General features: G+C 43.4%; 1 protein-coding gene across 1 annotated transcript in view; it reads left to right on the forward strand.

Moving 5' to 3' along the window:
* The window catches only part of LOC145358869 (G-protein coupled receptor 54-like), a 47,372-nt gene extending 24,128 nt beyond the window's left edge, over window positions 1–23,244 (forward strand). Inside the window, exons 3-5 of the mRNA XM_080213222.1 lie at window positions 17,512–17,647; window positions 21,693–21,931; window positions 22,833–23,244. Coding sequence (XP_080069348.1) covers window positions 17,512–17,647; window positions 21,693–21,931; window positions 22,833–23,189 — 732 coding nt within the window. The 3' untranslated portion in view covers window positions 23,190–23,244. The remainder of the gene's footprint in view (window positions 1–17,511; window positions 17,648–21,692; window positions 21,932–22,832) is intronic.
* Window positions 23,245–23,630: the final 386 nt, after the last annotated feature.

The raw sequence follows: 23,630 nt of genomic DNA on the forward strand, positions 1-23,630 counted from the left end.
ATATCATATTATCAGAAAATAAAGGTTTCCTTCTGGTATATATCAATTAAAGCAATGCATGGTCTGTTTAAACATAAGGCGCTATTCTAAGAACAAACTATTTTTAGCCATTTCTTCAAACAGAGCTCTTGATACAAACTTTTCGGCATCTTAAATCATAAAATGTTGGACGCCATTCTCGCAAAAAAATTCTAAGTGTCGAATTCACTTAAAAGCTAGAATGAATCACATTGTTTTCTCAGTGGAAGTTTAAAAAACACTCTCCCACATTCTGTGCATTGCAAAGTGCCTCTGTGCAAATTCTGCTGAAATTCAGTGGGTGGGGCCTATCCCCACAGAAAAGGCTGACAGCATATGCGCTGAATGGGTCATTGTGCATGTGCCAATCTGTCAGTGCCGAGATCGACAAAACTGCAGTGTTCCTGCACGGCTGGTCTCCCAAATACTGGGCCCCACAACACCGCAACATTGGCCCTCTCAACCCCCACCCCCCTCCACCCCCAATCCATCGTTGGCATCCCCAGCTCCCACATTCACTTTCGGCCACTACTACAGACTAATCAATCCCCTCACTTATCCCCCATGAGGCTCCCACTGGGGTCCACCCCTAGCACTGCCCTGGCACAGGTTAGCACTGCCAGGTTAGCAGAAATGCCCCAGACACAAGGTCTGATATTCTACATCCAGGTGGCTCTTAAGTCAACATGGCTGCAAACAGCACCATTTGGGAAGTGCAAGGTTCCACTTCCTCAACGTCCAACTCGTCTGCGACCACAAAATCTGCATCATGCAGGTGTGTGCCTGTTTCCCGGGGATTGGCCTTAACAGTTACATCGTGCAAATCCCAGCTGTCTTTGGGAGAGAGTGGCGGCTGAAGGGTTGGCTCCTCGGGGACAAAGGGTACCCATTCAAAGGTGGCTAATGTCGCCAGTGTAGAGGCCATAAACACCTGCAGAGACTCGATACAATGACGCTCATGTTTCAACATGCATGTTGGTGGAGCAGGCAGCCAGACTGTTGAAGATGTGATTCTCGTGCTTCGACCGGTCAGGGGGTGCCCTACAATACAGGCCCCAGAAGGTCTCCTGCACTATTGTGATCTGCTGTGCTCTCCACAACCTAGTGCTGCAGAGGGGAGACAACCCATACTTGGAGGAAGGAGATGGGCAAGTGTTAGATATCCTCGATGAAGATGATATTGAGGAGTGCAGAGGGCCTGATGATGCTGAGGTGGAGGAGGAAGTTTGTTGGACAGTGGAAATGGCCAGAATTGGCCATGGAGCAAGGGATGGCCTGATCACCTCTCATTTCGGGAATGAGAGGGAGTAGCAAGTGGAGAGGGCTCCCACAATAAGTGTAAGGTCCAGCTAATGATATAGTGCCACCACTATCTAACCGTTTGGTTACACATTTTCAATGGCAGGGAGCTCCAGCAGAGGATAGAAACACAAATAATAAACAAAGTATCTCAGCAGCTCACTCAATCTCGAAACTTCTAGCTTTCATATTATTTTGTCATGAACTTCCCTGCCACATGGTACCCTTTTTTGTAGCCTCTGCAGATGCCTGAGCAACATCCTGATGCTCATCATCACCACCCCCTTCTCCTTTTTCATCATCAGAGGAGATATCTAGATCCCCCATATCTCCTTCAGCCCAAACATCCTCCTTGTAGTGCAAGTTGTGTAGGGAAAGGCAGATAATGATCATCTGGGACATATTTACTGCACATTCACAGATGATGGCCAGTGCTTAAACATGCGCATGTGGAATTAATACTGTGAGAGAATTGAATTTATTGGAATTCATTATTGGACTCTAATGGGTGCCCAAATTCCACACCCTTAAATGCCCAAGGCCACTGAAGTAACTAGCAGCAAGATGGAATCCAGGATGCTTCCAAACTGTAAAAATGAACATAGATTTATAAGTGCCAAAAGTTTATAGAATGGTTGTACGTCCATGCCACCCATGTGACTTCATTACTTCTCTATCTTTTTCTATTACTATGTCTGAGTGCAACCCTGACAACCACAGCTGAGGTGGAGGCAGCCTGCTTGCTGACTGGGATGCCCTGTTGATTGATGACTTTAGCAGGCATCCTCTGATGGCCCGAGGCCTAGAGGGCACTGGCCTGCTAAGGGTGATGTGGAGATGCTGGCGTTGGACTGGGGTAAACACAGTAAGAAGTCTCACAACACCAGGTTAAAGTCCAACAGGTTTATTTGATAGTAAATGCCACTAGTTTTCAGAGTGCTGCTCCTTCGTCAGGTGAGTGGGGAGTTCTGATCACAAACAGGGCATATAAAGATTTACACAGTTTACAGAATACTGATTAGAATGTGAGTCTGTACAGCTAATCAGATAATCAAGTCTTAAAGGTGCAGACAATGTGAGTGGAGATAGCATTAAGCATAGGTTAAAGAGATGTGTATTGTCTCCAGACCGGACAGTAAGTGAGATGTTGCAAGCCTAGGCAAGTCATGACGGTTACAGATAGTGTGACATGAACCCAACATCCCGGGTGAGGCCGTCCTCATGTGTGCGGAACTTGGCTATCAGTTTCTGCTCAGCAACTCTGCGCTGTCATATATCATAAGAACATAAGAACATAAGAAATAGGAGCAGGAGTAGGTCATCTAGCCCTTCGAGCCTGCCCCGCCATTCAATAAGATCATGGCTGATCTGTCGTGGCTCAGTTCCACATTCCCGCCCTCTCCCCATAACCCTTAATCCCCTCTCTTATCAAAAACCCATCAACCCGCGTCTTAAAAATATTTAGCGAGGCAGCCTCCACCACCTCAATGGGCAGAGAATTCCAGAGATTCACCACCCTTTGAGTGAAGAAGTTCCTCCTCAACTCCGTTCTAAACCGCCCCCCCTTTATCTTGAGGCTGTGCCCCCTAGTCCTACTGTCCTTTCTGAGCGGGAAGAGTCTCTCCACCTCTATCCTATCCATCCCATTCATCATCTTATACATCTCAATGAGATCTCCCCTCATTCGTCTAAACTCTAACGAGTACAAGCCTAGTTTATCCAGCCTCTCCTCATAGCTCAACCCCCTCAACTCCGGTATCAGCCTAGTAAACCTCCTCTGCACTCCCTCCAAGGCCAAAATATCCTTGCGTAAGTACGGCAACCAAAACTGCACACAGTACTCCAGCTGCGGCCTGACCAATGCCCTATACAGCCGCAGCTAGACCTCCTTACTTTTATATTCAATCCCCCTCGCTATGAAGGCCAGCATCCCATTAGCCTTCCTGACCACCTGCTGCACCTGCAGGCTGGGTTTTTGCGACTCATGCACAAGGACCCCGAGGTCCCTCTGCACCGTCGCCTGCTGCAGTTTTTCGCCACGTAAGTAATAGTCCTTCCTACCATTATTCCTACCAAAGTGGACCACCTCGCACTTGCCAACATTAAATTCCATTTGCCAGTTCTTGGCCCATTCGCCCAGCCTATCTAGATCCTTCTGCAGACTCTCCACACCCTCCGCGCAATTTGTTGTTCCACCAATCTTGGTGTCATCAGCAAATTTCAACACCATACACTTGGTTCCCTCCTCCAGATCATCTATATTAATGGTAAATAGCTGATCATGAAGGCTGCCTTGAAGAACGATTACCCGAAGATCAGAGGCCAAATACCCACGACCACTGAAGTGTTCGCCAACAGGAAGGGAACAGTCCAAGGCAGCCTTCATGACATACGACAGCACAGAGTTGCTGAGCAGAAACTGATAGCCAAGTTCTGCACACATGAGGATGGCCTCAACCAGGATCTTGGGTTCATGTCACACTATCTGTCACCCCCATGACTTGCCAGGGCTTGCAACATCTCACTTACTGTCCTGTCTGGAGACAATCCACATCTCTTTAACCTATGCTTAATGCTATCTCCACTCACGTTGTCTGCACCTTTAAGACTTGATTAAATGATTAGCTGTAAAGACTCGCATTCTAATCAGTATTCAGTAAACTGTGTGTGCCTTTATATGGCCTGTTTGTGATCAGAACTCCCCACTCACCTGACAAAGGAGCAGCGCTCCAAAAAGCTAGTGGTGTTTACTACCAAATAAACCTGTTGGACTTTAACCTGGTGTTGTGAGACTTCTTACTGCTAAGGGTGCAACAGGTTGCCTGACTTGCTGGATGTGATGGGGTCACTGGTAACGGTGAGGTTAAGTGACAGGGTGTTCTTAGGATGGCCTGGGCTGAAGCCCGGGGAACACCTGGCGAGCTCACACTCCTCCTCCCTGTGAATTTCTGGTGGCAAGTCAATGACTCCTGGAGGAGAAGGGGCATCTGGAGAGAGGTCGAGAACTCTGTTTCCCTCTTGCTTAGCCATTGCTGCACTGCACCCACAGAAAGATCCATGGAGTGCCAGTCCGAGTGCGTATTTGGCAGTCACTGTACATTCTGCTGGACCCGGATCTCCAGGGCAACCTCCATTCTTTCCATTGAGACAGCTAAGTGCTCAAGTGTCATAGCCACAACAGCAGACAGAACATGAAAGGACACCTCCAGCCTTTGGACCAGTTTGCACAGGGCCTCTGACAGCTCAGCCTGATTGTTTTTTTACTTGCCTCTGCATCTCCATTAGGTTTCTTATGGCTGGGTGCAGAACCTCATCATCTGTATGGAATTGAACGGGGACCTGATCTCCAGCAATCCTCCAAGTCTCAAAGATCTTGGCGTCACCTTCTCTCCCAGCTGTGGACCTGTGTCAGTGATGCGATCACTGGATTGTAACCCCAAGTCTATTCTAGAATGCGCACCCACTGAATTGAATGTCTCTGTGCTGGTGGAGGGTACAGGTGAACACAGTGATGGTGCATCCTCTGAGGCTTTTGAGATATCATCCTCAGAGGGTTGAGGCTGGTTCTCCTGCTCCTGGAGCTCCATCCAGACCACTGGATGATTAGATAACAAGGCCTCCTGTTGCCATCCCTAGGAAACAGCACCTCCACCTTTCCTGGACAGTCTGGGGGATGGCATGCAGGGAAGTTTTGCTGAACTGTGGGACTATACGTTGTCTTCTCTGTGACATTCTGGTCTTGGCAGAGTTTTGAATAACAGCCAAACCGATGTTCCTGACTCGTAGTAAATAATTGACTGTTCAAGTGCCCTTTGAATATGGCACCTGGATCTTCAACCCCATGAGGTAACAGTGGAGATGGTGACTTTCTGCTCTCCCCCGTCATCTGTGAGCTTCCACCGATGCATGTCCAATGATGCTGAACAGAGCAAGATCAAGTCTGGTCAACTGTCCCTTCCAACCCAAATCATTCTCACTTCTGTGCCCGCTGCCAAACCTGGAGTCCAAAGTGAAATATTCCAGTCATGGGAATTGCAGCAGGCAAGTGATGGACCATGGGAAGGTCTGTTGACCTCGGGTGGAATTTTCCAGCTTAAGGGTGAGTGCGGCCAGAAAATCCCGCTAATGTAAGTGAGCTTGTTTGTTACAAAAATAACAACTACCACAAAAATAACAATTACTAAATCCTTCAATCCAGTAATGTTAAATGGAATATGTTTACCAGCAGATTTTTCCACCCTTTGTCGAGATTCTAGTTCTTGTGAGTAGTTTCTGACTGTAAAATTTTCCAATTAAAGTAAGTCTCAAAACAGCTCAAAGAAAAAATAAGAACGGTTTTGAGCTGTAGTGGTCTGCTTGATGTGATATACATTCTATTCTTCTACCTCTTTGTGAAACCATTATTAGCGAATGAAGGTGTACAAGAGGAAAGATGCATCATAACAGATAATTATACAGGTATTTTAAACATTATGCTTAATTGCAGCTGCTAAAAATATGTTTTAAAGCCCAACAACTGAAAATGAACGTTAAACTGACCCATTAATATGTGAATATATGTACATGTGTGATGCAGTAACAATGATTTATCTACCATTGCTAGTCTACTTTTGGATTAACAGCAGATCCTTTTGAACCTTCAGCACCTTTCCGAACAGTGGTAGATCTAGCTTAGCATGCACTGAACAAAATCTGCACATTAAATTGTGACATACAATTGGTTAATTTTCCTTTTGTGTCTGTTGTCTTGTTAATCCTTACTGAGCACAGTAGCTAATTTATTTAGTATGAGTTGGTCAGTATTGGAATGATTAATTAATATCCTGACAGACATGGTGGTTAAACAGTCTGACAAAAGAATAAAGGACTTATAATAAATGGATGTCAAATTATGATTCTAACTCTTATCAGTCAATTTGATATGAATTCTTATCTCACTCACTTATATATATGTATTATATACATATATATTACGTGTGTATGAAAACCATAAAGACAAAGGAAGTGTCATGTACAGTATTATGCACACTGTTGATACAGTATTCAATTTTGTCTTCCAGCATTGTGGTTAATATGTTTCAGCAAGCTGTCTTAATGCTGGAGAGAAACGTTTGGTATATTATTTAAGTGATGAACAGTGACAGACACTGTTTACACAATGTCTATTCCTCAGTGATTCTTCTGCAATCTCAAAAGATTTATGTGGAGTATCAACCTAAAAGAGCTGTTATTTTTACATCAACAACCTCTGCTTCACCATCTGTGAAAAGATGGTTTCAATTCTGCAGTGTTCACAATTTCATTCAGAGAAAATACATAAATATGACTGCAGAAATGTTGCCATGTAAGGTTCTAAGACCATTTTCTAGACAGTCTATTTGACAGTAGAATTAAATATTACTTTAAGTTCCTAGAATTCCAATTTTTAACTTGAAAAATGCCATTAATTACATTGCTTTACGTGTTTACAGTAAGATGCAGCTTTTCATCCAGTTGAACTAGCAACAATTGTGTCTATTAATCATATCTTATTTACTAATCTATTAGCCACATCTGGATTTCCCATTATTCTAGTGACAAATATACTGGATAATACTGCATTGCATTTTTAATGCTAAGATAAAGAGTAACTGCATGGGAAAACTCATAGGTTTTCATAACTAGGCTATGATTTCTTAGGACTATCTGTGCTCTCAACCAAAACCTGCTGGTACGTAAGACATTCTCCAGTACATCAACCAGACATGTGTTAAGTAAAATTAATCATATTGTTAAGGATATCTCTAATGGTAAATGCCAAGTTATGCAAATTCCAGAAGGGAAATTTGAAACAGCTACCCTCAACTGTGTTTGCAATTCATATAAAATGAAGCAAGGTTTGAAAGTGATGTCCCTGGCTCTTTGTGATGATTTTAACAGAATAAATACTTATTAAGAAATAAAATAAAAAACAATAAAGTAAAATAGAAGTACACAATGGCTTTAAACAGTATCACTAATTCAAACAGTTCCAACTGTCTTGACTTAACCATCTTCAGAGCCAGCTCTCCCCAATCTGTTCCAAAACACCTTCTAGATTTTAGGATCTATAAAAGTCAGTAACTTTACCATACAGTGCTTTTACATCTCTTGGGATTGCTTCTGAGGTAAACCAGCAGCTTGCTTTTCAAATCAGACTTCCTCACTTGCTGCGAGACAAACAACTATTCCTGTTGTTGGCTGAGATCTAAAAAAAAGTTCAGTATCTTCTTAAATACATTTTCCTTTGAACGCTCCCTTCTCTGACCTAATTTCTTTAGAAACATGCTCTTGCAAACTTAATTACCTTCAACTCTCTAATTTAGCTTTTAGAGTTAGAAGGGAAGAAAACTTTCTCCATCCATCTTCCTGACAACACCTTTCCTTCACACCTTCCATTTTTTCCTTTGAATCCTTAACAACCTATTCATATTTTGTTCATGTTCTGCACCCATTCTTACTCTATTGCCTTCAGTAAACATCTTTTTGCAGTGTTGCTAGGCTCATTTAAATACCAAATGCACTAGTTCCATTCTGTCATTCTGTCCATGCCTTAATTATCTGACTCGCTTTTTCTCACAGTTTAAAATATATAACCATATTGTAATCTACAGAAAATATTCCAATTTCCTGGATTTCCCTGATATGTTTCCACAGCATTATTTACTGAAAATATTTTCCTCAGAGCAGCAATGCTGCAAATCTTTCTCCCAAAGAGTAATATTTGAAACTGGCCATGGGAACTGTAATGCACAGTTGACCTCTGCCCATTCATTGTTAGGCAGATAACACAGTATATTTCTGCTGCTTGGTGGTTTACATTTGTGCTGTGTGCAGCCAGTGTCACCCATACAGTTCAATAACTGCATGCATCAACAGGGGCTGTTAGAACATAAGAACATAAGATTAACATGCATGCGTGGCACTACTTAAAGGCAGCAAAACCCCTTAAGGAAGTGCTGCCTTATGACTGCAGGAAGCGGTGGGAGTAATTTGAAAGTTGAATCTGTGCTCTGATATTTTGAGGAATGGTTAAACATGTGAGACAGCAAAAAACAAAATTTTCAAACTCTATATTGGAGGTCTTGATAGAAGAGGTGGAAAGGAGGAAACATGCCCTTTATCCATATGGCATGGGGTTGTGAGCAGGAAGTCCTCCAGACAGAAGCTCAGAAGGCATGGGAAGAAGGGACAGAGATCAATGCCAGGAATGTTTTCCAACATGAATGGAGTGCAAGAGTTTAATGAACTCATTTATCAAGGTGAGTACCTCATCTTCAAATGCCATATCCTGCCAATTGCTTCAGCTGCTCATCCATTGCTTAATTCATCATCAGCAATCCCTAGCAATCAGTACACAACCCTACAATTAATATGTTTTACCTCACCCTCACAGTCTTAACACTCTTGCAAGCCTTCACTCTCACCCACATCTCACACATTCTGGTAGATACTGAACCACATCACTCAAGCACATTGCAGAACATTCACTTCTTTCTGTTGTGTCAAAAATTCTCCCTTGTTGCTAATCCATGCAGATTGTGGAAATCTGGGTGGCAGAAAGTTGGGTGTGCCATTATAGAAAGAATTGTAAGCTACACAAAGACTGACAGGGACAGAGATGTGTATGCTCTTTCTGTGGCCCCTAAAGGACACTCATGAACAACTTCCTTCTTTCTTGTGGGAGAAGCTGGTAGTAAAGAACAAGAGATATGCAAGTATATTTCAAACCCCATGGAGGAGATGGTGCACACCATCTAAAACTGTGGAACCTGAAATGATCAATGATGAAGGTATTGACAGAATTAATTCCCCTGTTCTCAACACAATCCTGTCTCATCTCTTCGTGTTTTCAAACATAGAAGCTGCAGATGGCATAAGCACGAATTTCTTACTTTGTCCTTGGCCCTCACCACAATGTAACTCTTGTCCCTTTTCCAAATACTCAAGAAGTGGAGCTTTCCCAGTGAGTGGAAGAAGAAGAAAACAATGAAGAGCAAGACACTCTGTCAGTCAGTCTTACAGTTACAGTCACCAGCTCAACTATTGACCCTGCATCTATTTTAGAGATTAGGATAAAGATGGGATCTGCTTGTGCTGAGACACTGGGGAAAATGTGGACAGGAGTCAGAAAGGATAGTGCAGGTGCAAGCTGACTAGACAGTGAGGTCGTACCCTCATTCTTCTACAGAGGAATCAGATTAGGACTTTGATGGGTCAGGTTGCAGATGGAGAATGTAGGAAAATTCTTGGTGCACTGGAAAACCCACCAAGTATGCAGATAATGGATTGGATTTCACTGCACGGTAAATTGCACACTCCCTGGAAGGAAAGTTGGTCCTGAATGGACAAACTTTTAAAAAGCCTTTCTCACAATGATAGCAATGCTGGCAGGCTAAACAGTGGAAGGAAGTGTCACTGTAGAGACCAGCAGTTCAGCATGGCCAGAATCAGTATTGACTGCTGCCAGAACTGCAAACTTCTCCAGGAAGAACGGCAATGAAGACCTAAAAAGTTACCTTTGCACTCTGGTCCACCTACCACTGTTCAACATTGTATGGCTGTGGAGACAGATTGAGCAGCTTAATTGCCACTTAACTGGGCACTTAAGGGCCTCAAGAATCTTAAGGATGGGCACCTATTGGGCACCTTAACTATCTCTGACTCCACCCCACCAGGGGGTCCTTCACGGGCCAATGAAGAGTGTCTGAAAGAAGGCTCTCCACATCTCTGGTGCCTACATGGAAACTGCCAGGGTCTTTTTCTCATTTTCTCCATGAATTAGAAGATCACCCTATGGCTGACAAAATGCCAGTGGAGACAAGCAGAGGCCCTTACTTGGGTACTTCAGAGACTTAACTGGCCTCTTGGCAAGAGGGATGTTAGCCACCTTCCTGACTACTGGCAAGATGACATAGCAGCAGAAAGATGAAAGGCATTTCCCCCCCACCCCCCCTGCCCCCCACCCCACAGATCAGCCATGATCTTATTGAATGGCGGGGCAGGCTCGAAGGGCTAGTTGGCCTACTCCTGCTCCTATTTCTTATGTTCATTGCCTGCCTTCGCCATTTTACAGCTCTCCTACCTTCTGGTCCACTCTCAGAATCAATGGCCATCCCTGTGGGAGGAAGGGTGCCATGACACCTGCCCTCATCAACATACTCCCCACACCCCCTGACTGGTCCTGCCTGATGGCTCCAGACTGCCCCAGAGGCCGCTTATCAGACTGTGAGACGCACATTCATTGCTGGAACTTCCTTCTCCAGGTGCAGCCCCAGCGTTGGCCATCTCCTTCAGTGGTGCTGCTGAGATGTTAGCCCTTGGTCAAGAGATCTTGAGAATGGGCAGTTATCCTTAACAGAGGTTTAATTGGCTGCTGCTGACAAAGTGCAGCCCCTGGTCCTATTCAGTAACGGAAAGGAGGGGTGTCACCTCTCTGTCCCCACTTTTTGGCTTGCTGGCAGGATCCCTGCATCTGGACTAAGTTCAATTCTTTACTGCTTCAGAAAATTTCTACCTTGATCACATTTAGAATATTTTGGCATGAAGTATTCTTTAATGAACTTGTTTATTTTTGACATAACCAATTGCAAGGAGGTTTTTTAGGCTATGGACACACCTGGGCTTAGCAAAACTTTTTATTTATCTAAAGATGCTAGGAAATGGCTAATTACTCATCTCACTTAATTTTCCAGAACTAATTAATTGCTGTCCAAATTGTAATTTTGTGAACATATTGCTGGAGTATCTGCCAACAATGTAATAGTATCTGAAATTTAACCAACAGACCTAAAGAGAAAGACAAGAATCTGGATGACTAGATAAGTCTTCAGTAGATGTCATGGTATACATGGGGCCAGCTACCAACATAATCATATAAATTGAGTAATGTGATAATCAACTTTTAATCTGTTCAACTGCTTTGCTTTATATGTGTCACATTTTTTATGAGCAACTGTGAGGAACAGACCCTGAGAAATTAGACTGTACTTTACGGAATCCAAATGATCTATAAAAGAGATCGACGTGAAGCATACATATAGAACATAGAGCAGTACAGCACAGTACAGGCCCTTCGGCCCTCAATGTTGTGCCGAGCTATGTCCAAACCCAAGATCAAGCTATCCCACTCCCTACCATTCTGGTGTGCTTCATGTGCCTATCCAATAACCACTTGAAAGTTCCTAAAGTGTCCGACTCCACTATCACAGCAGGCAATCCATTCCACACCCCAACCACACTCTGAGTGAAGAACCTACCTCTGACATCCTTCCTATATCTCCTACCATGAACCTTATAGTTATGTCCACTAGTAACAGCTACATCTACCCGAGGAAATAGTCTCTGCACGTTCACTCTATCTATCCCCCTCATCAACTTATAAACCTCTATTAAGTCGTCTCTCCTCCTCCTCCACTCTATAGAGAAAAATCCCAGCTCCCTCAACCTTTCCTCATAAGACCTACCCTCCAAACCAGGCAGCATCCTGATAAATCTCCTCTGCACTCTCTCCAATGCTTCCACATCCTTCTTACAGTGAGGTGATCAGAACTGAACACAATATTCCAAATGTAGTCTCACCATCGTCTGGTATAGTTGCCTCATAACCCCACGGCTCTTAAACTCAAACCCCTGTTAATAAACGCTAACACATTATAAGCCTTCTTCATGGCTCTATCCGCTTGAGTGGCAACCTTCAGAGATCTGTGGATATGAACTCCAAGATCTCTCTGTTCCTCCACATTCCTCAGAACCCTGCCGTTGACCCTGTAATCCGCATTCAAGTTTGTCCTACCAAAATGAATCACCTCGCACTTATCAGGGTTAAATTCCATCTGCCACTTTTTGACCTAGCTCTGCATCCTATCAATTCCTCTTTGAAGCCTGCAAGAGCCCTCCACCTCATCCACTACTCCACCAATCTTGGTGTCATCAGCAAATGTAATTAGTTAATACTGTCCATTTAATTTTCACAAATACAGCATACTTATGCTCTAAAAGATCTTGTGGCTTGTCTTTTATTTGTAATTCCAGCCTTTCGTGGAACGATAATCAAGCCCAGAGTATAGCGATTCTCAAATCAATAGGTTGTGAACTCTATTCCATAGTTTCTAACCTCAGTTGGATTTGTGAAAGGAAGACCTATGCGCATTGCAACAGCATCCTCTACAGCTTATCTGGAGAACAGCACTGGATAGAGACCAATGAAAATAGCTGTAGTAATTTTCCCACTGAATCAGTGAACAGCTGAAACATATGGAGAAGGAAAATTTAAGATCTAGCTGACCTCAGTGAAGTAGTACTGTGGTAACTACAATTTTCCTGAATAAGGAGGGAAAAATTAACTAACCGGTCCTACTTCAGATCTTTATCTTGCAATCACCAGCTACAAAGAGGATGTTAGATGAGGAGAGGGTTGGGCTTTCTTTTGATGCCCACCATGATTGAAGAGCTCTATCAATATTCACTGTCATGGTACACATAAGTAATATGTATATTCCTGGCAAATGGGAGAAACATGGATTTAATTGTTATCAGTGACTTGGTTAGAACTAAGTTTGGATATGAGTTCCTCAATCCACCAGGGGGACAGATGAATACACTGTTGACTAACATATAAGGGTTTCCTCTTTGGTAGTAAAGCGAATATGTGAGAAACCTGCTAATTTTGTAGAATATTTTATCCCTTCAGTGGAGCTGTGAAGATGCATTGACCCCAAATTTTCACTCCTGAATCGAGAGTGAGAAATGGGAAAATTTTCAACTCTACAAACCTCACTTGGGGGAAAGTGCTCTGAATGGTTTGAATTTTGTTCCAACAGGAGTTAGGCTTTCTGTTTCCAGAAAGAGTTTGGAGGCAGTTGCAGGGATTGTGTGGTGCAAAGTGGACTTTGCGAAAAGGCCTGTTTGACGATCCAGAACTTCATTCCAGTTGTAAAAAAAGAAATAAAACAAAAATCAGTCCTCTAGCCCACACCACCACCTTCACCCCCATGCCTCATCCATGTCAACCCATGCCTCTTCATGCCCCTGACACAGCACCATGGCTCCTCCTACCCTACATACCACCTTATGCCAACTAAGTTAGGGGTCATGGGTTTTAAACGAAAGGAAAAGATGTGGGGAGGGTTTTCCCAGAAAAAAATTGTGTGTCCAATGGGCGGGAAAACAGGCGACATTCCAGCCGTTTTTTGGGCGTACTCAGTTGAATGAATTTCCAGCAGCTTGTGCTTCACAGAGTCTGCTGGGGGATTCACTCTGATAAGGGAGGAGGGGCCTAATCCCACCTGAGAGGCTGGATGGCATCAGTGCACTGAACAGACCACTGTGCATGTGCCCATCTGTCAGTAAGGAGATTGGTGCATGACACAGGACACTCCCATCACTGGCCTCCCGATTGCTGGCCCCCTGATGTCATCTCCCAATCCCCCACCTCAATCGCTGGTTTCCCAATGTCATCTTCCACCCTCCCACCCCCACCGATTGCCAGCTTCCCTGAACCCTCATGATCGCCGGCCTCCCCAACTCCCCCACCATGGCCAGCCCCAAGATCCCCTTCCCACGGACAACCCTTGTTGCCTCCTCCCTCACCCACCAATCCATTATGTAGAGTGGGTCTCCCCCCCCACCACTGATCAGGCCTACACCCCTCAGGCTCCAACCCTTTGGCACTGCCCAGTGGCCAGTGCCAGGGTGCCCAGTGGGCACTACCAGGGTGCCGGGCTGGCACTGACCAAGGGTCAACCCCTCTACCCCTGACCTCATGGAGCGGCTTCAATAACCTTTGCCCCAGTAGCGAGATGGTCACATCTGGGATGGGGACCAGCTTTAATTCTCACTGGTGGCAACCTCTCCTGGTGGGGGAGAGGGGGACAAACATTAGCAAGCCTGGATGATATAGTCCCAGGCTCGCTAATGAGATAGAAATTGAGATTTCTACATTGTAATCAGCCTAGCGCTGATTTCCAATTACGTTTAAAAAAGCAGTCAGCTGGACGCCAGTTGCAACCCCTGCTACAGGCCCCCCACTGACATTTCCCGGACCACTGCACTACTCAAGCAGTGCAGCAGGTGGGAAAATTGCACCCGATCTACACTTAGATTCAACCCAGCAACAACATATTTATTCTAGGAGCTCTGGCCTGTACAGAGTAAAAACTGAAACTAAAAGTAGGAACCTCTGAAACAACCTAATGACAGCACCATCAAATCATGTGACCTCTCTTAAAGCAATCATGCATCTATTTAAATATATAACAACCCTCCCCCTTTACTTCTACCGTCATGACAACAAATTACTACAATGTTATACATATTCTAGATACAGTAATATGCATTATTATTCAATAAGAAAGTCATCAGGAAGATGGCTATTTCTCTTTGGTTGCACATGATGTTCTGGAATTTGGCTGTCCTTGACCCTAGAAATATGATTTGGAACTTCCGTAAATACTTCTACTCTTAGAACTAATTCTACATCATTCTCAAGTGATAAAGGAACAAATACAAAGTCATCAGACGACTCAGATTCAACAAAGTCTTCTGTAGAAGTATTCACTCACTAAAGGGACTAAAGAATTTGTTACTTTCGGAGATGATTCTGAAAAATAATTTTCAGATAACAACAATGGGTAAAACAATTGTCAAACTAGTTCACCTTCACTTTGAACCATGGTAAGAAGTCTCACAACACCAAATTAAAGTCCAATTTATTTGGTATCACGAGTTTTTGGAGCACTTCATCATGATACCAAATAAACCTGTTGGACTTTAACTTGGCATGGTGAGACTTATTACTGTGCCCATCCCAGCATCTCCACACTTTGAACCATGTAAGAAATTGGACCTGTTTTTGCTAAAACTATATGCTTTGATGAAGGGTCATCTGGAAGCAAAAGATCAGCTCTTTTCTCTTCTTACCAATGCAGTCTGCTGAGATTTTCCAGCATTTTCTCTTTTGGTTTGCTAAAACTATGGCTGGTACCCATTTCTCAGTTGTGGCACAATTACCTGCTCAATCTCCTTGTCGAAATGAGTGTTGTTTTACTTTCACGTCTTGTCAATCAACTTGAGATTGCTGTTGACTCTCTACTATCTCTGATGTTTTTGAAGTTAATAACAAATTAAACATAGTTCTCAACTTAAGATGACAAAATTACTGCGGATGCTGGAATCTGAAATAAAAGCAGAAAATGCTGGAAAATCTCAGCCGGTCTGACAGCGTCTTTGGAGAGAGAACAGAGCTAATGTTTCAAGTCTGGATGATTCTTACTCAGTTGTTACAGTTTTCAACTTTTTGTCTAAGAATAGGAACATAGATGAACTTTCGATCGTCACAAGAACAGTGTTTCTATAAGATTCCAAAAAACTATTCACACCAAATGATAATGAAACTTGCTGTTTTGAAGCTTTTAAAAATGTTTAAAGGATTGTACAAATCTTTCAGCTAATTCACTAGTAGACGGATGATAAGGTGTGGATTTGATATGCTGAAAACCATTTACTTTGAGAGAATCTTCCAACTCTTGTGAAATAAACCGTGAACCATTATCGCTAACAATCTGTTCTGGTTTACCAAATCTTACAAAACTTTTGTCCAGTTCTTCAAAGGTTTGTTCATGTGTAATAGATCTCATGATAGCAACTTCTGGTCTTTTGGACTCTGCATCAATTATGACAAAGAACATGTAACCTTCAAACAGACCAACAAAATCTACATGCAATTGTTGCATGGCATTTTAGAGCATAAACGAGACAATGGTGGTATATTTCTTATTCGTGTGCAGGATTGACACTGTCCCACTTCTCCTCTGATCTGAGCATCCAGACCTGGCCACCAAAAATAGCAACATGCTAATTCCTTCAATTGGACTATACCAGAATGAAGGACATTCCATGCAGATTAGGAGGAATGATCACACTGGCCCTGCCAAAGCTGGGACAGTGCCCAGGCGTCACCAGGAGATAGTGCCTGAGTAGTCCTCGGGCACCACCCTCTCCTTCCTGAATGATGCACTAACATGAGCTCCTCTAGGAGGTCTGCCCACCAGATTCATGTCATGGGAAACCAATCGTAACTCATGCTGTTTTGCCGATGTAAATAGATCTTCTTATGGGGGCGCGATGATCCAAGCATAGAGGCCTGATTTGACTTGTAAATACAATATAATGATGCTTCCAATGTTGAACATTGGGATCCCTATTAGGTCACTAGCAGGCATGGGGACAATTGTGTCACGCTTTTAAGTCAACATAGATTTGGGGCTCTTGTGAGATTTTACATACCTGTCGCCAACCCCACCGAAGAAGGACAGGAGCGGAATATCCCCACTATGTTTTGGTTATATTAGTCTGGCCCCACCAAAGATGTGACCTTATGTTTTGGATTTCCTTCACTAACCCCATGCATATCTCCAAATTACTCTCCTTCTTTAAGGCAGTCTATAAAGCTCACCTCTGTGAACAAACTTTCAATACCATATACATCACCTTCCCACTTGCAAGATGATTTCAGGCCGGTTTTCACAACTGGTGCCATTTACAAGCACTGGATTTCTGGTGTGATCAGCCTCTTGCTGGAAATGATGGAGACCTTTTTCTACAGAGGCTGCAGAGTAGTTAGTTTTACATTCCATAGACAATGCCTGGAACTTTCTGGCTGTTCACACCAGCAGGATCTTTGGTTCTGTCAACAGAGCACCCTCGCTGTAGGTTTCCCGATGGCATGGGATGGAGTCAATGGGCAATCCCATTGACAGTGGTGGGACCAGAAGATCCTGCAGCAAGCCAAAGATGAGAAAGACTCCACGGGGAGGTCATAGAATTATGCCCAGCAACTCTCAATTCTTGAGGTCAAGACACCCCCAGGAAGGCACAAAGTTAATTTATTAGGAACAGCCACTCTGTTTCCTAATCTGCCCCTTGATAGCATCCCTTGTGCCTGCTGCTACTCGTAGTTGTGTTGCTCCAAGAGCCAATGCTGATGAGAGCTGTAATTCCAGATTTGGGGATTGTAAATTTTGGATGCAGTACTGAATTATGGGTTTGGACAAATGATTACCATTCAAGTTTGTTTAGACTCATTCACTCACTGCCTTTATTCGCTCAGCATTGCACAGTTCACATCTTAGACCCATTGGTATAAATATTTTCTGTTTTTCAACTGTGTCATTGCAGGTATCAGTACAAGCAACATGTGTTACGTTGACTGCAATGAGCGTAGACAGGTGGTATGTAACAGTATATCCACTCAGATCCTTGAGACAGAGAACGCCCCGGGTCGCTATGGCTGTTAGTCTTGGAATATGGATCGGTAAGTGAAAAAGCCAAGGACGAAATTGCTTAAAGGGCATTTATTAATGGGAGTATTTAGTTAGTGTTTTTTTCAGAAGAATGTACATTCAGTCCTCATACACTAAGAAATATTTTCATTACAGAAAAGGATACTATGACAACAATAACAACAAGTTCATTAATGTACCTCAGAGAAGTGTAACTGGTTTTCCAACATTTTAAGTTTACTAATTTAAGAGTTAAAATGTAACTTAATTTTTTACAGCTACCACAAACAAAAACGGAAGATAAATCAATCTTTTCTCAAGTTAAACAGCCTAACACAATTTTGTCTTCATTCTTGACAGTCCTCACTCTACACCTTCTAGATGCAGGTTAATCTAGATAAAATGTCACAGAATCATAGAATCTACAGTGCAGAAGGAGGGCATTGAATCTACACTGACCACAATCCCACCCAGGCCCTGTCCCCATAATCCAATGCATTTTATCCTAGCTCATTTCCCTGACAAAGAACAAAGAACAAAATCAGCCCAGGAAACAGGCCCTTCGGCCCAACGAGCCCGTGCCACCATCTCAACACCACCAGTCCCCCTCTCCACCCATGACCCCTGTCTAATGTTTTATGGCCATCCAGATTGAGGGAATCTGATTTACGGACAATTTATTCCTGCCAATCAGCCTAACAGCACATCTTTGGGGTGTGGGAGGAAACCGGAGCACCCGGAGAAAACCCACGCAAGCACGGGGAGAATGCGCAAACTCCCACAGACACCGGCCCAAATCCATGTGTCTGCACAGCAATCAGCGATAGTCACTGAGCTGTCGTCTTGCCCAGTATCTGGTCCAGTTTAGGCACACACTAACGACAAGAAGCACTAGGCCAATCTCGAACAACCAAGAGCAGCCCCAGTACGACCCATCGCGTGTATGCCCCTCATTGGACACGAGGCGGACCGACTTAAAACCTGTGAATGAAAAGAGAAAAAACATTATTATCTTACCATATCCATTTACATTACCAGGGACGCCCCAATGCTAATGACCCTTATTTAAAACAATCTCCTATATCCACCCATCTCCAACCCACTCATGTGCCTGTCTAAGTTACTCTTAAATGACTCTAGTGTGTTTGCCTCCACCACCTTACTTGGCACAGCATTCCATACCCCCACTAACCTCTGTGTGAAAAACCACCCTCTAATATCTGTGTTGTACCTCTCCCCCCTCACCTTAAGTCCATGGCCCCTTGTCCTACGTGTCTCTATCATAGGAAATAGCTTACCTCTGTTTACTCTATCTATGCCCTTCATAATCTTATATACCTCTATTAGATCCCCCCTCAGTCGGCGTCTTTCAAGGGAAAAGAACCCCAATTTCGTCAATCTTTCCTCATACCCCAGTCCTTCCATACCAGGCAACATCCTGGTAAACCTCCTCTGCACTCTCTCCAGAGTCTCCACGTCCTTCCGGTAGTAAGGCGACCCAGTGGCACATCGGTTAGCACTGCTGCCTACACAGCGCCAGGGACCTGGGTTCAACTCCTGGCTTGGGTGACTGTCTGTGTGGTGTTTGTGAGTTCTCCCTATGTCTACATGGGTTTCCTCTGGATGCTCCAGTTTCCTCCCACAATCCAAAGATGCGCTGGTTAGGTTAATTGGCCATGCTAAATTACCCCAAGCGGAATTAGAAGGATAAATATGTGGGTTTATGAGGGTAGGATCTGGATGGGATTGTTGTCAGTGCAGGCTCAATGGGCCAAACAACTGCCTTCTGCACTGTAGGGATTCTATGATTCAGGTGCTATAAAAATGGGACTAAAAGAATTTAAATTGAAAAGTTAGATTATGGTAGGAATTTAACTTGTATTTGGTCGAGTGCAACAGGAGGCAGGGAAAGCAACATTGACCAGTGGCTTTCTTCGCTGTACCATTGGGAACATTAAAACTTAAAGGGCATCACACTGGTTGGGTGAGCTCTGATTGAGCCCATCACACCAACAATTTAGGGGGGAATTTTCTGCTCTCGTTTTCAGGAGGTGGGAACAGTGGCAGGGGCGGAGAAATCTGTAAGAGTCCCAAAATGATTTTTATGCTGGCAAGAGTTCCCCAATTGATTATTCCCACCAACCCAACAGTGATAATTTAAATCCATTTAAATTTCATTATCAGGCCTTTTTGTCTAACTGTTCCCCTCCCCCACTGCCCCCATTGGATTGTCCATCACGTCAGTGTGAGGGCTGTCAAAAAGCTCCAGGGACCAGACGCTAAACTCAATAAGCCAACTCAGTATGCCGAAAGATACCTGCAGATTAAAGAAACATATTATGCTCCTGTGTGACAGATTGAGCAAAGGAGGTCGGCTGTCTTTAACTGCAGACAGTGCACAGCAGGCAGCCACCATCTCAGGATATCAAGCTATTCCGGAGTCAGACCTAGAAGAGAGAATGGCAGACCCTGCAGCAGGCAGAATGTCCCCTAACCGCACATACATAACGCAGAAACAAAAAGACCCTGCTTACAGCTCTTGCTGATGCTACGGAAGAGAATCAGGCCAACTTGTACCAAGCTTTCACCTGGCTCAAAAGTGGCGTCTAGCTGTTGATCCAGTTGATTAGACTGTGGCAAGACTTGAGCAAAGATCAGATGATGTGGAGATGCCAGCATTGGACTGGATTGCGCACAGTAAGAAGTCTCACAACACCAGGTTAAAGTCCAACAGATTTATTTAGGATCAGAAGCTTTCGAAGCGCTGACTCACCTGAGGAAGGAGCAGCGCTCCTTTGTGATTCCAAATAAACCTGTTGGACTTTAACCTGGTGCAGTAAATCTTGACAGGTCCCCACAACGTGCACCTGGTGAGCAGAACCCGCTGGAGTCAGACAGGTGTGTACAACCCCCAGACTAGACAGACTAGGGGGTTCTGCTTCAGTGTCCACACCACCATGGTATCGTGGGATCCTTGCTTTTTTTATCTAAGAGGCTCAAAATATTACAAAAAAAGCTGCTCTTGGGTCTGGCAGTTTCCACCCCGTTTTCCTGCCTGCTATGCCACTCGGCCAAATAATTAGAAAATTCCGCCCTTTAATTCTTCAAAGCTCAGGGCACTATTTTTAAGGGCCACTCCAGTGCACAAAAGTTCACCAGGGACCCCCGCCCCTCCCATGATACTGCTTGAGAACTGGCAGTGGCCCCATCACTACCTGGACACTGCCCCGGCACTGCACTATGGCCCTGCCAGTGCTGGGAGAGTGCCCTGGCATTACCAGGAGATAGTGCCCAGGTACTGCTTAGGCACCACCCTCTCCTTCCTGAATGATGCACTCATCTGAGCTCCTCTGGGAAGTCTGCCCACCAGGTTCATGTCATGGAAGACCAGTTGTATTCATGCTGTTCTGCCCTTATGCCAATGTAAATAGACCTTGTTATGGGGATGCGATGATCCAGGCACAGAAGCTTGATTTGACATGTAAACATAATATAATGATGCTCCCAATATTGAACGTTGGGATTCCTGTTACATCACTGGCAGACATGGGGACAATTGCGTCACGCTTTTCAGTCAATGTGGATTTGGGGCTCTTGTGAAATTTTACACACCTGTCACCAATCCTACAGAAAAAGAATGGGAGCAGAATATCCCACCTATATGTTGATTATATAAGTCTGGCCCCCTCATAGGCATCTGTGCATTAAGCTGCCTGACGTTATGTTCTGGATTTCCTTCACTAACTCCATGCATATCTCCAAATTACTCTCCTTCTTTAAGGCAGTCTATAAAGCTCATCTCTGTAAACAAACTTTCAGTCAACCCTTCCTAATCTTTCCTTCTGTGGCTTGGATTTCACTTTTTGTTTTGCCAGATAAGCACCTTGGGATATTCCATGTTAACGTAACTATAAATGTAAACTGCTGTTCAATTGATTCCATTGGCTTTTATTGACAATCAGTTAAAGTAATAATGGATTCACCTCTGGAAATGGCAAAATAACAATTGTAAACTCTATAAATGTGGTATAAATTATATGTTTATATGAAATAGTGGCTTCTTGTAATCTATTGCAGGGTCCTTCATTGTATCCATACCAGTGGCTATGTATCAGAAGATTCAAAATGGATACTGGTTTGGGCCCCAGGTCTATTGCAGCGAATCCTTCCCTTCAGCTTCTCATGAGAAGGTTTTCATTCTACATAACTTTTTAGCTGTCTATCTTCTCCCATTGGTCACAATCTGTGTGTCTTACACTGCCATGCTGCATCAGATGGGGCGACCAGCTGTGGAACCCATTGACAATAACTACCAGGTAGACTTTATTTGTGTGTACTATTAATTAAAAGGGAGCCCCTGTGCTTCAAATTGCTTACCAATAGTGCCAGAGGAAATCCAACTGGTTGAACTAAATTACATTTTTTGATTAAATCTTCACTTGCAAATAGTTCCCTGAGTGATCAAATGAATAAATATGCCAATATATGATGCCATAAAGAAAAAAACCATTGGTTAAAGTCTGTGATGCAGTGTATAGAAGATTCTTGCTTTTCACTTACACAACAATTTTTCTGCATCAAGAGCAAGAGGAAAAATCAGAGAGATAGAAAAGAATTAAAAGGAAAGAGGGGAAATTAGAAAGCGTGAAATATTGCATGGGATGGAGGAAGAAAGGAAAAGTCAACAAAATAATTTCCTTTTTTCACATAATGCTCACAGAAAATATATTCTTTAAACTCACACTGATAAATATTATTTTTAATTCAGTTGGAGAAATAGTGTAATTATGGCCTAGATTTGCAATTAATTTGACACTTACTGTAACTAATTAGAATAAATGATCAAAATCAACCATGAAATATGTCTATCAGAACATCTACACTAAAGATTCTTGAGTCCTACCCTATTCTAAAATTAAGTTCTAAAGTTAAGTTTTTACTGCAGAACCCAAAGGGTCAGTTTTGACTAAGGATAAGGCCAAAGGGACATGTAAGAATGAATGAACATCCTAAAGTTTTGCTGGGCTGCCGTTGAGAGATCAGTGAATATTTACGCAGAACTTTCCATTAGAATGAATTACTGGAGTGTAATACCTGATCATGTTGATTATACAGAGTCTGTGGAAGCATACGTTTGATGGATTGATTGGTCTGTTCTCATCCTATGCTTTCATATGTTTTCATGTTCTTATCACAGACTACAACTGTATTTTGCAGGTGCAACTTCTTGCTGAAAGGTCAGAAGCCATGCGCACAAAGATCTCCAGGATGTTGGCAGTTATGGTCCTTCTCTTTGCTCTCTGCTGGGGTCCCATCCAGTTATACATCCTTTTCCAATCTTTTCTTCCAAACTTTAACAGGAATTACTACACATACAAAGTCAAGATTTGGGCCCATTGCATGTCCTACACAAATTCCTCCATAAATCCCATAATATATGCATTCATGGGAGACAACTTCAGAAAATCATTCAAGAAGGCATTCCCATTCATCTTCAAACAGCGAGTTGGGAACACAAATAGTGGAAATGCTGCTGGCAATACAGAGATGCATTTTGTTTCATCTGGAACATAAGAAAATTGCACATCTTGGAATATGTTACTTAAACATTTGAGACTATTTTAATTGATTCTGGAGGATATGATAGGGAGACTTCATATCAAATGTATGTTAAAAATCTATTCTCTTTGATTAAGTGCCAGGCACCCATGAATTGAGTCTTTCACATTTTAGTTTATGTAGGTAAACTAAGTAGTTGGGCCTACACAGCCTGGAATGCTAGTAACATCAGTCTGTTTACATATAGAAAGACCTTAGGCAGAATTCTCTCATAATTGCAAGAGTAACGGAGTGATCCAAGCCATTCTCCCAGGCTCCACACCGGAATCCTCCCAAACTCAGTCACTTTTTCGGAGAGTTGGAAGTTCTGCGCTGGCTGTTGGGGGGGTGTGTGACGTGGGGGGTGGGGGCATGGGAAGGTGGGCAGGCACTAACCAGTGAACCCAGCTTCAGAGT

This window comes from Carcharhinus amblyrhynchos, chromosome 26 (assembly GCF_965287045.1).
Source record: "Carcharhinus amblyrhynchos chromosome 26, sCarAmb.v2.hapA, whole genome shotgun sequence".
Lineage (NCBI taxonomy): Eukaryota > Metazoa > Chordata > Chondrichthyes > Carcharhiniformes > Carcharhinidae > Carcharhinus > Carcharhinus amblyrhynchos.